The sequence below is a fragment of the Nilaparvata lugens genome, unplaced genomic scaffold (genome assembly GCF_014356525.2).
Source record: "Nilaparvata lugens isolate BPH unplaced genomic scaffold, ASM1435652v1 scaffold5302, whole genome shotgun sequence".
NCBI classification, from domain to species: domain Eukaryota; kingdom Metazoa; phylum Arthropoda; class Insecta; order Hemiptera; family Delphacidae; genus Nilaparvata; species Nilaparvata lugens.
In genome coordinates, this window is record NW_024091168.1 from 3,359 (window position 1) to 16,513 (window position 13,155).

At 34.1% G+C, this 13,155-nt stretch overlaps 1 protein-coding gene across 3 annotated transcripts; it reads left to right on the forward strand.

Annotated features, from left to right (window-relative positions):
* Window positions 1–272: 272 nt before the first annotated feature.
* LOC120355938 lies at window positions 273–5,791 on the forward strand. 3 transcript variants are annotated; one of them, XM_039444699.1, is made up of 3 exons: window positions 273–290; window positions 2,399–2,817; window positions 5,366–5,791. In XM_039444699.1, the coding sequence occupies exons 2-3, from the start codon at window positions 2,593–2,595 to the stop codon at window positions 5,726–5,728; spliced, it is 588 nt and encodes a 195-aa protein (XP_039300633.1). In that variant the 5' UTR covers window positions 273–290; window positions 2,399–2,592; the 3' UTR covers window positions 5,729–5,791. The 3 variants fall into 3 exon arrangements, with proteins under 3 accessions (XP_039300633.1, XP_039300632.1, XP_039300634.1); XM_039444698.1 differs by lacking the exon at window positions 273–290 and having other exon boundaries at window positions 1,368–2,817; XM_039444700.1 differs by lacking the exons at window positions 273–290; window positions 5,366–5,791 and adding an exon at window positions 1,368–1,678.
* Window positions 5,792–13,155: the final 7,364 nt, after the last annotated feature.

Genomic DNA, 13,155 nt, shown 5'->3' on the forward strand with positions numbered 1-13,155 from the left:
CAGGCGCATATTTATCATTATAAGTTTGGCCGTCTCCGGTCCGGATATTTCATATTGACATATGCTTAGAAAATACATTTATTCTTATTCATTATTTTACATCAATTGTGTAATGATTATTGTCTTATACTTTTATTCATAGTGTTTATTTCTGTATGTTCAAGGGTAATATTTGTATGGAGTTGCTCATACTGATACATTCAACCAAGCACTTTGTCATTGTTCCCAACAATTGGATACAACACCAGTAGCCATCCAGTGTAAGAGGAGGTCAAACATTTTCAATTGAGGTATCGTTCCAATTTTCAATATGCCTCCTAAAGGCAAACGAAACAGCCTTCTCACTGTGAGAAGTGGCATCATTAAAAATCTATCTTGGCTTTATACTGAGTATTTCAATTTTAAAATCAATGCTGAAAATGATTTTCAAAAACTACTAGCAGTCAAAACTAAATTGCTCAACTTTGAGCAGCGTTATGAAGAGATAAGCCTGGAATTTGATTCAGATGACATTGATGACAATGAACATCAAATTGTCACAGAAAAATTTTTAATATTAATTGCTAATGTGAATACAATTTTGAAAAATTATGATTCACAGCAGCAAGTTGCTACATTTCAAGCACCGGCAATGGAACATCAGTCACCAAACTCCTCTCCAGTTCCCAAATCACCGGGGTCTGTAGATCATAATAGTGTAATCAACACAAATCAATCGCCATCTGCTTCAGTGACTGCTAATAATGTCAATTCTCAGCCTTTGCAACCCACTATGCCTATTTATCAAGGTCTACAATTACCAATGGTACCGTTACCAGAATTTTCAGGTTCCTTTGATTCATGGCTTGAATTTCGTGATACCTTTTCCAATATGGTTATTGAAAACCAAACTTTGGCTCCAGCTACAAAGCTGTATTATTTGCGCAAAGCTCTCAGTGGTGAAGCCCTTGCACGCATTCAGAATATTCCTCCAGGGAATGGAAACTTTGAGCTTGCATGGAATCTGCTTACACAGAGGTACAATAACCCCAGATTAATTGCAAGTACCCACATTCAAGGTATTGAATCACCCCCAGCACTCAAGAAAAATTGTTCCAAATCTCTTAGAGCTTTCATTGATCACTGTAAATGTCACATTAATGCTTTAGAAGCGCTCAAATTGGATGTTCAAATTAAAGATTTACTTTACATGCAAAAAATCACTTCTCAACTTGACATATCTTGCGCGAATGGGAAAAATGCATTGAAATAAATGAAATCCCTACTATGGATAAACTGTGGGAATTTCTTGAAAATCAATGTAAGGTAATGGATGCTATTTCATCTCATAGCCCCTCAAATCCACCAACTAATCAAAAGGTTTTTACTCAAGTTACTTCAAATGCACCCAATGTTAGGCAAAATACTCGTCCTTTTGCTCAAAATAATACTCTGAATAATTTTCAGCCATCAGTATCCTGTCAATTTTGCAATGATCGATCTCATGGGATTTTCAAATGTGTCAATTTTTCAAAGATTCCCATCAATCAATGTTATGATGCAATCAAAAGGAAAGGGTTGTGTTTCAATTGCCTTAATCCTTACACTGACAATCACAACTGCTCTTCAAAGAGATGCCAAAAATGTGATAAGCGACATCACACTGTTCTACATGATTCCTTTACTAGCAATTCAGGAGGTAAGAATGTTGTTTCTAATGTGATTCAGTCTCAGAATGAGTGCACCGTTTCTAGTGCCCATTCATCTTCAGCATCAAATTCAGTTAGTTCACAATCTGATAATTCAGAAACAACAGTTGTTTCACATGCTGCTTCATCCATCATTTCTAATAATAAGTCATCAGTTCAAATATTACCTACCGCAGAGGTTCTGGTTGTTAGTTCAAATGGTGAATTAATTGCATGTAATGCTTTAATGGACACAGGAAGTGATTGTTCACTCATCACTCAAGAGTTGGCTGATAGATTAGCTCTTCCTTCTCGTCATGTAACTAATCTGATTAATGGAGTGTCCAGTATGCAAGCCAAATCTACAGTTGTTCACTCAGTATTAATAAAATCATCTGATCATACTTGGTCAACGCAACAAGAATGTATTGTTGTTGAGAAATTTGCCTCATGTATTCCTCGTGTCACAATTGATCTTAACTATTACAAGATTCCAAGCAATATTCGACTTGCAGATCCAAATTTTCATAAATCTAAGAAAATTGATATCCTATTGGGTATTGACGTTTATGCCGCAATCATGACTGGCAATCAAATTATTGTGTCACCTGATGTTCCAATCCTACAAAATACAAAACTTGGCTGGATTGTTTTTGGCTCTTGTCAATTACCTAAATCAGTGTCACTCAAAAAATCATCTAATCAATTTGTTACCAATTTTGTCTCCACAGCTGAAGTCTCCAATCAGTTGGAAACCTTCTGGAAGCTGGAAGAAGTCTCTTCAGTTATTCCTGTCTCTCCTGAGTGTGCTAGGGTTGAAGCACACTACAAAGAAAATACCATCAGGCATGAAGATGGTCGTTTCCAAGTGTCCTTACCTCGCAAGGATTCATTTGCCACCCTTGGTCATTCAAGGACTCAAGCTATGAAACGTTTCCATTCATTGGAAAAAAGATTTCTTAAAGAACCTGAGCTCAAACCTCAATATGTTGAATTTATGCAGGAATATGAAGATTTAGGTCACATGCACCCTGTACCGCCACCAGCCCCTGAGGAACAAGTCTATTATATTCCACATCACGCTGTCTTCAAGCCCGACTCCACTACAACCAAAACAAGAGTTGTGTTTGATGCTAGCGCCAAAACATCAACCAGAATTTCTCTCAATGATGTTATCTTCAAGGGTCCTGTTGTTCAGTCAGACCTTTTTGACATTGTCCTACGATTTCGTATGCGACCATTTGCTTTCATCGCGGACATAACTAAAATGTACCGCCAAATTCTTTTAGATCCTTCTGATCGTAATTTGCATCGTATTTTTTGGAGAGATGATACTTCAAAACCTCTTCAAGAATACCAATTGGCCACAGTTACTTATGGGACAGCTTGTGCATCTTATCTCAGCACTAGAACCTTGAATTTACTTGCTGAACTTGAATCAACACCTGATTCTCCATTGTATCATTCAATTCATCAAGAATTTTATGTTGATGACCTAATCTCTGGTGCATCTACATTGGAACAAGCCATGGAATTGTCACATCAATTGCTCACCACTTTGAATAAAGGATGTTTTGAATTAAGGAAGTGGATGTCCAATTCCCCTGAGTTACTGAATTCACTACCATCCAATTTGCTAGAAACTTCCATTGTTAAACCAATTTCAGATCCTGATAATGGAATAACCAAAGCTCTAGGTTTACTGTGGAATTCCAATTCTGATAGTCTATCCATCTGTTCTAACATTGATAAAATTTCTGAAAAGACTTCATTCACAAAGCGTGAGTTTCTGTCAGTTATTGCTTCAACTTTTGATCCACTTGGAATCATTAGTCCCATCATAATCCTTCCAAAAATCTTATTTCAAAATTTATGGCTTGCAAAAATTGATTGGGATGATAGTCTGCCCAATGACATGCTACTGAAGTGGTTGCAGATCATACAAGAACTATCCAAAATTTCAAGCATTTCAATACCACGTTGTGTAGTATCAAAAGATCAATGTTCCATAGTTGAACTTCATGGTTTTTCTGATTCTAGCGCTACTGCTTATGGAGCTTGTGTGTATGTACGCACCATCCAAAATAATGTTGTTCAAACTCATCTTCTTTGTGGAAAATCACGTGTTGCACCTCTCAAGCCTGTCTCCATTCCAAATTTGGAACTTTGTGGTGCCTTAGTATTATCACGACTCATTAACAAAGTTGTAAGTGCTTTGAATTCTCTTGATTTGACTATTTCAGGTGTTTTTCTCTGGTCAGATTCTCAAATTGTCTGCAAGTGGTTGCAGTCTCCTCCTGACAGAAAGTCAATTTTTGTTTCATTGAGAGTAGGTGAAATCCAAGAATCTACCTCACAGTATGTCTGGAACTATGTGAAATCATCTCACAATCCAGCTGATTTAATTTCTCGTGGCATGATTCCTAGTGAATTAGCAAACAACAAACTCTGGTGGCATGGTCCCCCATGGTTGGCTGATCCAACTGATAGTTGGAGGTCATTCTCTTCTCATGTAGCTATTCTAGCTCCCAATACAGTTCTTGTAAATACTGCAGTTGTTTCACCTTTATCCATTATTTCTGAACGTGTTTCCAATAGTTTTAAAATTATTCGTGTCACTGCTTATGTTCTGCGTTTTTTACATAACATTCGTCAGAAAGTTGCTGATCGCCGTACTGACGCCCTTTCAGTTGATGAAATTGAAGATGCTGAAATTCATCTATTGAAGGCCATTCAAGCTGAAGCATTCCACAAGGAGTTGGAAATTTTACGTGCAAATGATGAGTTGAATGCCTCCAGTAAGTTTCATTCTTTGTCTTTGTTCATTCACTCTGATGGCCTCATAAGAGTAGGAGGACGTTTAGCTAATGCTAATATTGATTTTGATTTCAAGCATCAGATTTGCTTCCAATCACAAATTCACCAAGGCACTGATTTTTTATCATCATAACAAATTGTGTCATGCTGGTGTGCAAGCAACCATGGCTGCAATCAGACAACGGTTCTGGATACCATCAACAAGGCGTACTGTTAAGAATGTTCTGCGAAAGTGTATCAAGTGTTTTCGTTTCACTCATACTCAAGCTGCACAATTGATGGGTCAATTGCCCTCTGTGCGTGTAAATATTGATTTTCCATTCATGAATGTTGGTCTAGACTATGCTGGACCTTTTAGTCTCCGTATTGGTGGTCCAAAGTCACGGACATTTGGTAAAGCCTATTTTGCATTTTTCATTTGCATGATAACTCGTGCTGTACATATAGAAGTAGTATCAGAGCTGTCCACTTCAGTCTTTCTGGCTGCTCTCACCCGTTTCATCTCAAGACGAGGTATTCCAAGGAATATATATTCAGACAATGCTACCACTTTTGTGGGTGCAAATAATGATCTCAAAGAGTTAGGTGACTTCCTCAACTTGCCTAGCAATCAACAAATACTTCAAAATTCAGCTGCATCTTTGCACATTCAATGGAATTTCATTCCCCCAAGAGCTCCTCATCATGGTGGTCTGTGGGAGAGAGGAATAAGAAATTTCAAGAGTATATATAAAATTATTGCTTTCAAACATATTTGGAATTTTGAAGAAATGTGTACTCTTTCTGCACAAGTTGAAGCTATTTTGAATTCTTCACCTATTGTTCCATTGTCTGAGGACCCTCTTGATCTTCAATTTTTGTCACCTGGGCATTTTCTCATTGCGCGCCCACTCAATGCTTTGCCTTCTCATAAGCAGAAATTCAAACATGTGAATTTTCTTGCACGTTGGAATAGACTTGCTGAAGTCACAAAGGAATTTTGGCAACAATGGTCTGAAGAATATTTAGTTACTCTTCAGAAAAGACATAAATGGTCTTCTTCATCACCCAATCTTCAAGTTGGCACTCTTGTGCTATTGAAGGATCCTGGGACACCACCAACACTCTGGAAGCTTGGACGTATTACAGAGGTTTTCCCTGGCTCCGATGACAAGGTTAGAGTCATCCAGGTTCTAACTGATTCTGGTGTTTTCAAACGTTCTATTGCTAGTGTTGCACCTTTGCCATTAGATGATAGCGAATGATGCAAATCTCTTTAACATATTTTTTCTTTCTTCTTTGTTTTACAATTCTTCTAATTGCAAAACGGGGCCCAGTCTATGTTAAAACTCAATTTGCATCATCCTTGATTTTTGAACTTAGCGCGTTGCCAGTATAGCCAACGTTTGGCAGATTTAGTCTGCATTGTTTTCAATATTTGTATCTTTGTAATAATTTCAATTTGTTGTCTAGTATTATTTGATTAATTTCAAATTTGTCCTTTTTCACTTGCTTTTGAATAATATTTGTGTTTTGTATCTTTATTCTTGCATTTCTCACTTGCGGAAATCGTTGTAGGTAGGTTTTGCTCCTCTCGGCTTGTGTGGCGCTGGTGTGCTGCTTCTTTGTTTCAACTCGATTCCGGAATGTGGGAATTGGCCAGCTCTTGTTTTCAATTTTCGAATTTGAATTTATTCCAGCTGAATATTCAGTACTTTCATGTTTCATTGGCATATTTGCGATAAATATGGCCTAATTCAATCAAACAACTTGTATGTCTTCACGGATTGTGTTTGAATCTCAAACTTCTGGTAGGTGTAACCTCACTTTCCATTTGAACACGCTTTTCTGAATTCAATTTTTAGAATTTAGTTTAAAGCTCTTTCCAATTTTACATTGTTCATCTATTTCAATCTTTTTTAAAAAATGTCAATTTAGCATTTTGATTCCATTGCATTTCTGCAAAATTCCAAGATCATCAAGATTGCTTGATGTTTCTACAAATCTTTATTTCATATTCTTGTTTTCAAACTCTTTGTACTCTGAACTCTGTGTAGTTCAGAGCGCTGTTGCTACAGTCAACATATTTTCTTACCGTAGGGTATTTTCTTTTCCTCTGTCCACAGTTTGGATTTTGGGAAACTCAATCAATCTCTCTACATCTCTCGAATCAATCTGCTACCGAATCTGTTCTACAATTCTACCTACGATCGAATCTACCGATAAAGGTCTGCAGTCTCTATTGACAGTCGAAATTGCATCCACTTTGGGGTTCCATATACCCTCCCACTCACTTGGTCGACTGTGCAATTTAGCATTCCACTTTGGGGTTACGTATACCCTCCCACTCTCTGGCCGGTATGGTGATGATGATTTCCATTGCCGGAGCATTTCTTACAAATGCCTACAATCTTTGACAGCTTTCGACATCCTCAAGATACTCAGGTTGAGTAATTGTATATTCATCATAAATTTGTAATATCATCCATTCTTTTTCATTCATTTATCTATTTTCATTCATTCATTATCATTCATACTGTTATTGTTCATTTACTTATATAGATTTATCTTACTTATGAGCTGTGCCTACAAAGGCAATCAAAGAGTTTGTCATTTCAGGACATTGAATAATATTCAAAATTTTGAATACAAAATCATTTTATTTTTTTGAATCTTGTTTCTTTACAATTTGTTTCTTTACAATTTGAAAATCTTTACAATTGGCATCACATTCAACTTATGTATTTTGAAACTTACATCACAATTAATTCAACAATAAAAATAACAATTATTCACTACTTGATTTTGCAATTATTCGCATTACCTATTGTTTTGGTAGGACGAGTTGTATTCAGGACTCAGCCTACCTGGTCCTCTATTAATTTTGCTACCAGAAAAGTTATTTTGATAGATATCAGGCGCATATTTATCAGCCTTATTGTGTGAAGGATGCACTATACTGAAAAACCTAACTGTAAATATGTATAGCTGGTAATATTAATTGTACAGTACAGTATGATGAGGAAAGATAGAAACAAAGGAGACAGAAGAAAATGGAGCAGCGGACTAAGTTGCTAAGTTGGCATAGCTGGTTCAGCTTACGAGAGTCACTAGGCTAACGGCCAGTCAGAATTCCACGTAACATGCACCATCCAATGATCCAGTTGAACTGCGATGGAGAACTACAGTGATCTTCAAACTTCTAGACCGTCCATATCATGAACTCATCTTGTGTTGTCTGAAGTGTGAGAACATTAATTTCATTATGTAGTTTACTCTTAATAACCATCCTTTTAGTGTTAATGTTGCAAAGACTAGACTCATGTTTCATTAGTATTTGCTCTTGAGAGGGGGTTTTGAGCCACAAATGGCGACCACGTGCTCTCCTAAAATTTAAAAATTGTAGATTTCTGTTATTTGTTGTAACACGTGCTCTGAACATATTGTATTGTAAGAATATGAATGCTCAAAGGGCTAGAATAATAAAAAGAACCGTTTCTCGAAACTATTGAGAATGCATTTTAATAGCCTACCTAGACAGACAGGGGTCATTATTCTTTTCCAAAATAGTTTGAAAAAAAATCATTCTTTCCTAGAAACTTAACAGTATTCTAAACGTCAGTCACAGACACATCTACAATAGAAACCACATGGCCCACTGTGTTTTGTGTTAACCCTTGTATATATCTATAGCATAAGTTGATGGCAGGTAAATGTAGATTGCATATAGCAATATAGATATATAGTTTGGAGAGAAGTGAAATATAGATATTATGTAGTTTACAACATTACCACGTGGTTAGCATATGCTAAAATATTTTACCACATGTTAGCATTTGAATATTATTGAAGCAATTATTTGGATAAACATGATTTGAGTTGTAGATGTCTAAATAAATTAGGTCATGAAGTGGGTTAGGCTTTGTATAAATTATTCAAAAAACATATGTTGTACAATGAATTATAATTTAATAATTATCATAAGCTGAATAAGTTAGATTAATCTGGATTCTTAGGCTAAGGACAAATTTGTAAATAGAATTTGGTATGTTTGATTGAAACATGTTGACAATTATTATAACTGTTATACAATGAGTATAAGAAACCTGCTTAATTAATAAGTATCTTATTAATTTGATTTATTCAACTCAATTGTAATGATGTACTGTATGACATTGTATTTTGTTCTTCATTTCATGCATTTATTATGTAAAGACGTGCTTCTGATATTTGCAAGAGCAGTTGCTAAAATCCCTAATTTGCGAATAAATTCACAAATAATTAAGGCCGTCCGGCTCGCAAAATTGCTGGGTACAAACCGCAGCTTTAGCTCAGTGGTAGATACATGAATTTTCCAAATATAATTAATCACCATAGGGTTCAATGACTGGTGATTAATAATTCTTACCGCTGCTTCTATGAAGTTCTTGAAGAATACCAATGAGGAAATCAAAAGAATAGTTGATGACTGATTATCAGTAACCATGTACACAATAGAGAATAATAAAGACCAACTATGGTTTTTTTCTAGTTGATCCTTAAACGCTTGTTATGAATACAGGTATTCACCAATTTATTCTTCCGAATTCCTTAGAACTTACAACGCCAGTTCTTGAAGCTCTCTGGATCCTTATATGATATAACTGGAACCTTATTAATATAATTATCAATATATTTTTTCTAGCAGACTAATGTGACTATCATCAAAGGATGATAAGTACTGAATGTTCTTAACAAGATCAATATTAATTGATTTAATAATTTTATATGCTGCAGACAAATATTTCTTGGTACCAGACAGCTCAAACTGTATACCACGAGATGAGTTGGGATAAAATAAACTTCTATGATTTTGTATGCTGACATAAAACACAATATATTCCCATAAAACAATATATAAATAAAATATTCTATATCTATAATTTCCAATATATATAAACTCTTCAACAGTTTAACAATTATCACAAGGTTTAATAGCATTCACAATAGTGAGCTTTAAAATTTATAAATATATATTATGTTTAATACTGATGTGTGGACTTCAAGTTAATTCATAATTCTACCATTTAAAACCTGTTTGGTCTATAGATTTGATATGACTTACTTTGATCAATTAGCAAAATAATAATTGTCAAATTAATATTCAAAATATAAGATCTCAGGGTTTTATAATGAGTTCGTGCCATGCATGGAAGTAAGCTTCCTACATAGATCAAATAAATTCATGAAACGTTCTTACAAACTATGTGATAGCACTTAACACGTTGCGAATTTTCCTTGTCTTAAGTTAATTTGTATATATTGCGCTTTGATTTATTCCCCAACTATGAACAGAAAGGCCTTATAACGAGCTCGTTTGATCTACCACTCACATTAATGATGTTCTTGACGGTCTCGTAGATTGAATTAATTATTTCCAATAATTAATTATGCAGGTCCCTTTCGTCTCTGCTGGGCTCGTGCGTGGTTCCAATTTTTTATAGATTACTTTCCGTATTAAAATGTATTTATGGGAATTGATTACAACTAAGAACTCTTCAACAACACTGAGTTCACAGATATTTAACATTAATCACAAATATTTCACATTTAAAAGAGGGATAGGCTTGATAATTTGGAAATTTAAAGGAAGAAAGAACCCTAAACTCCATGTGCATCCTCTCAGAACGAGATCACAAGCCAGAAGAAAGTGATTTTCAGAAAAATTTTATCTCTTCCTTGAATGATTTGTAAGCTTCTTTTTGATTGGCTTTTAATTTAGTAAACTCAATACAATTAGTTGCTTCAGAATCAGGGCTTCTTCAACTTTATGATAGAAAAAAAATAACTAAAACTTTTTATATAAATATATGGAGTGATTGTCTTAAACTATTTTGATAAATAAATCGCGATATACAATGTTAACAAACAATATACATTTAGTTTTTTATATGAGTTTTGTATACTCTTGATTTTCGTGCTTTTTTAGATTGTAATAAATATTTATACAGCAATAATAATTGTCTGTATTTCTATACATAAACCTTCCTTAATATATATAATACATCTTTTGTGAGTAAACTTTATAATTCAACCTATACTGGTTGCTCCAACAATCAGCTGATTCGCTAGGTATTGAATCAAATAACTATTGATTTATTCTAGATCAATTGATTCAGTTAAAAGTGTAAACAAATAATTCTAACCTCAATGTACGTGCAAACTGTTATTTTTTATGATCTGCCAGTAATAATAAGCCGCTTTATAATTTTTAATTCTGCCAATGGATTCTCATTAGTTGTTGAATCACAGTTATGCATGTATTTCCTTATCATTTTAGATAATACAATTACTCTTTATCACTAACAACATTCAATTTTATTTGAGTGGTTCTTTGACTAGGTTAACTTCCTTTTCCATTTTATAATTCTATTAAAATTCACTAGTTCATTTCAAAATATTTTGTGGTGCTAAAATACCGCGTGACAATTATTGAAGTATTTACCATATTGAATTTATAAGATTGATTACTGTATTAATCAAATTTGATGAGTATGTATTCAACTGTCAGTATACAAACTTCAGAGTTTGAAATATTGGTAAAATATATGATATCATTTGTTTTAATAATGAAGGAGCCATAGTTTAAAATGATGTATCATAATAAACATTATAGTAAATTTAAATTGATATTTGAATTCAGTTTGTAACTGAATATTAGGCTGAAGAATTTGAGTGAAGGCGGAGCTAGTGGGCGAAGGGTGATGAGGGGTGGAAAATCGTGATGCTAGTATATAAGGAGGCAGACCATGTCTTGCGAGTTTAGTCTCTCTTAGTCTCTTAGATTTTGGACGGTGTTCAGTGTAGGAGTGATTCTTTGGTTTCAGACTTCAATTATCCTATAGGGAATTGACTGAACCAGGTAAAGTTTGTATTCAGAATTCTCAATTTTCCTTATTTCAAATTCACACCACCTCACCCTAAAAGGCCCAAATAAGTTTATTGAATTTTATAGCATCATAGTAAAAAGCAAACGCAACTATTACTTCTTCTTAAACTCATATCAATTGACACAGTCTTAATTAACTTCTTGAAGCTCACAGTTGAAATTTTCTTCTAAGAACAAATAATAGTTTTTTAAAGCAAGGCTCCCCTAATCACAATTATTCTTTAAAATTTATTAATTCTTTTACGTTTGACTATAATGGTATTTTTAACTAGAGGTATTCAATATTTTGATTTTATATTTTACTCTTCAGATAATCTGAAAAATAGGAATTGTTTGTTAAATTTTACTGTATAAAATTAAACTTGAACTGTAGTACTTTCAAAAACTCAATCATCTTGTATATTTATTTCTAATTGTTACTATATTTTTGATCATTTTTTTATAAATTCATGTCATTTAAAGTTCATTAATTAATTCATAATTAACCTTTGTTTTGCCTTTCACTTCATACATTCCCTTACACACGACCCTGATCTATCTCTCTTCATCTTTTTCTTCTAATATTAGTTCTGTGAGTGAAATATGAGTATAAATACAGTGAGTGAAATTATACTACAGTGTATTTTATCAATTCATAGTAATTGATTGGCGCCGGGCAAAATTCTGTATAGAGTGAGGGAGTTTGTAACCCACTCTAAACAAAAACCCACAGTGTGAAAGAGTTCATGGGTGATTCTCATAGATCTAATGAACTTATATCATGGTGCGAAAACTTAATGTGATGACAATGGAGAAGTCTTTATCAAGAATTTCGTTATCTAAAAAAAGGCGAGAACGAATTTTTGTGTTCGGTTACAGGATTTTGTGGAAATAAATGAAAACTGGAAAATGAACTGAAAATACGAAGTTTTTGGGCCATTGTGTATCTAGCACAAGGAAATTTTGCATGGAAGAATTGGTTCTGGACTTTTATGTATCTAAGCAATATATTGAATAACTAGCAAGAACCCGTGCTTCACAAGGATCTACTTTAAAACTTGACAAAATGAAAACTTGATGTAATGAAATTTTGAAGAATTGAGAATAGGCCTATAACCATCCTTGGTTAATTAAGAATATATAAGCAAAATTTCAAGTCAATTAGTCCAGTAGTTCAGACGTGATGATGCGTCAAACATAATTTTCCTATCCCGTATGTGCATAAGCCAGCTCTTTACTTTATATAATTATTATAGATATAGTTAACGACTGCAAGAGATAGGACTGTGGAACAGAATAGTGGTGAAACTATGATAGCGCCAGAAGTGTCTCAAACACAATAGTAGGTACTACATGAACTTTTTGAAAGTGATTTGAAAAAATGTTAAAACAACAGAACTGAATCCTTATCATTCTACCTTCATTTAGAGAGGCTTTTGTTTGAGCCGAATGGAAATCTATTTATAAAAAATGAATGTCTGTTTGTGTGTTTGTTTGTATGTTTGTTTGTTCCCTGTAGACTTGAAAACTACTTGACATAACGGCATGAAACTTTGGGAATATGTTGTGTGAATATTGGGGATGGTTTCTGAACAGAAATTTTTATAGGGAGGCTAATAATAATTATTTATTAATCCATTTTACAGACATATGTTTTCGAAATTTTCGGCCGAGCGGCTACTGAAGAACGAAAAGATGATCATGATTCAAGATCATATTGTGATGATATGATTTAGCATCTAAGGTTACCAGCTGTAATAAACATATCACCCTGTGATAAATTAT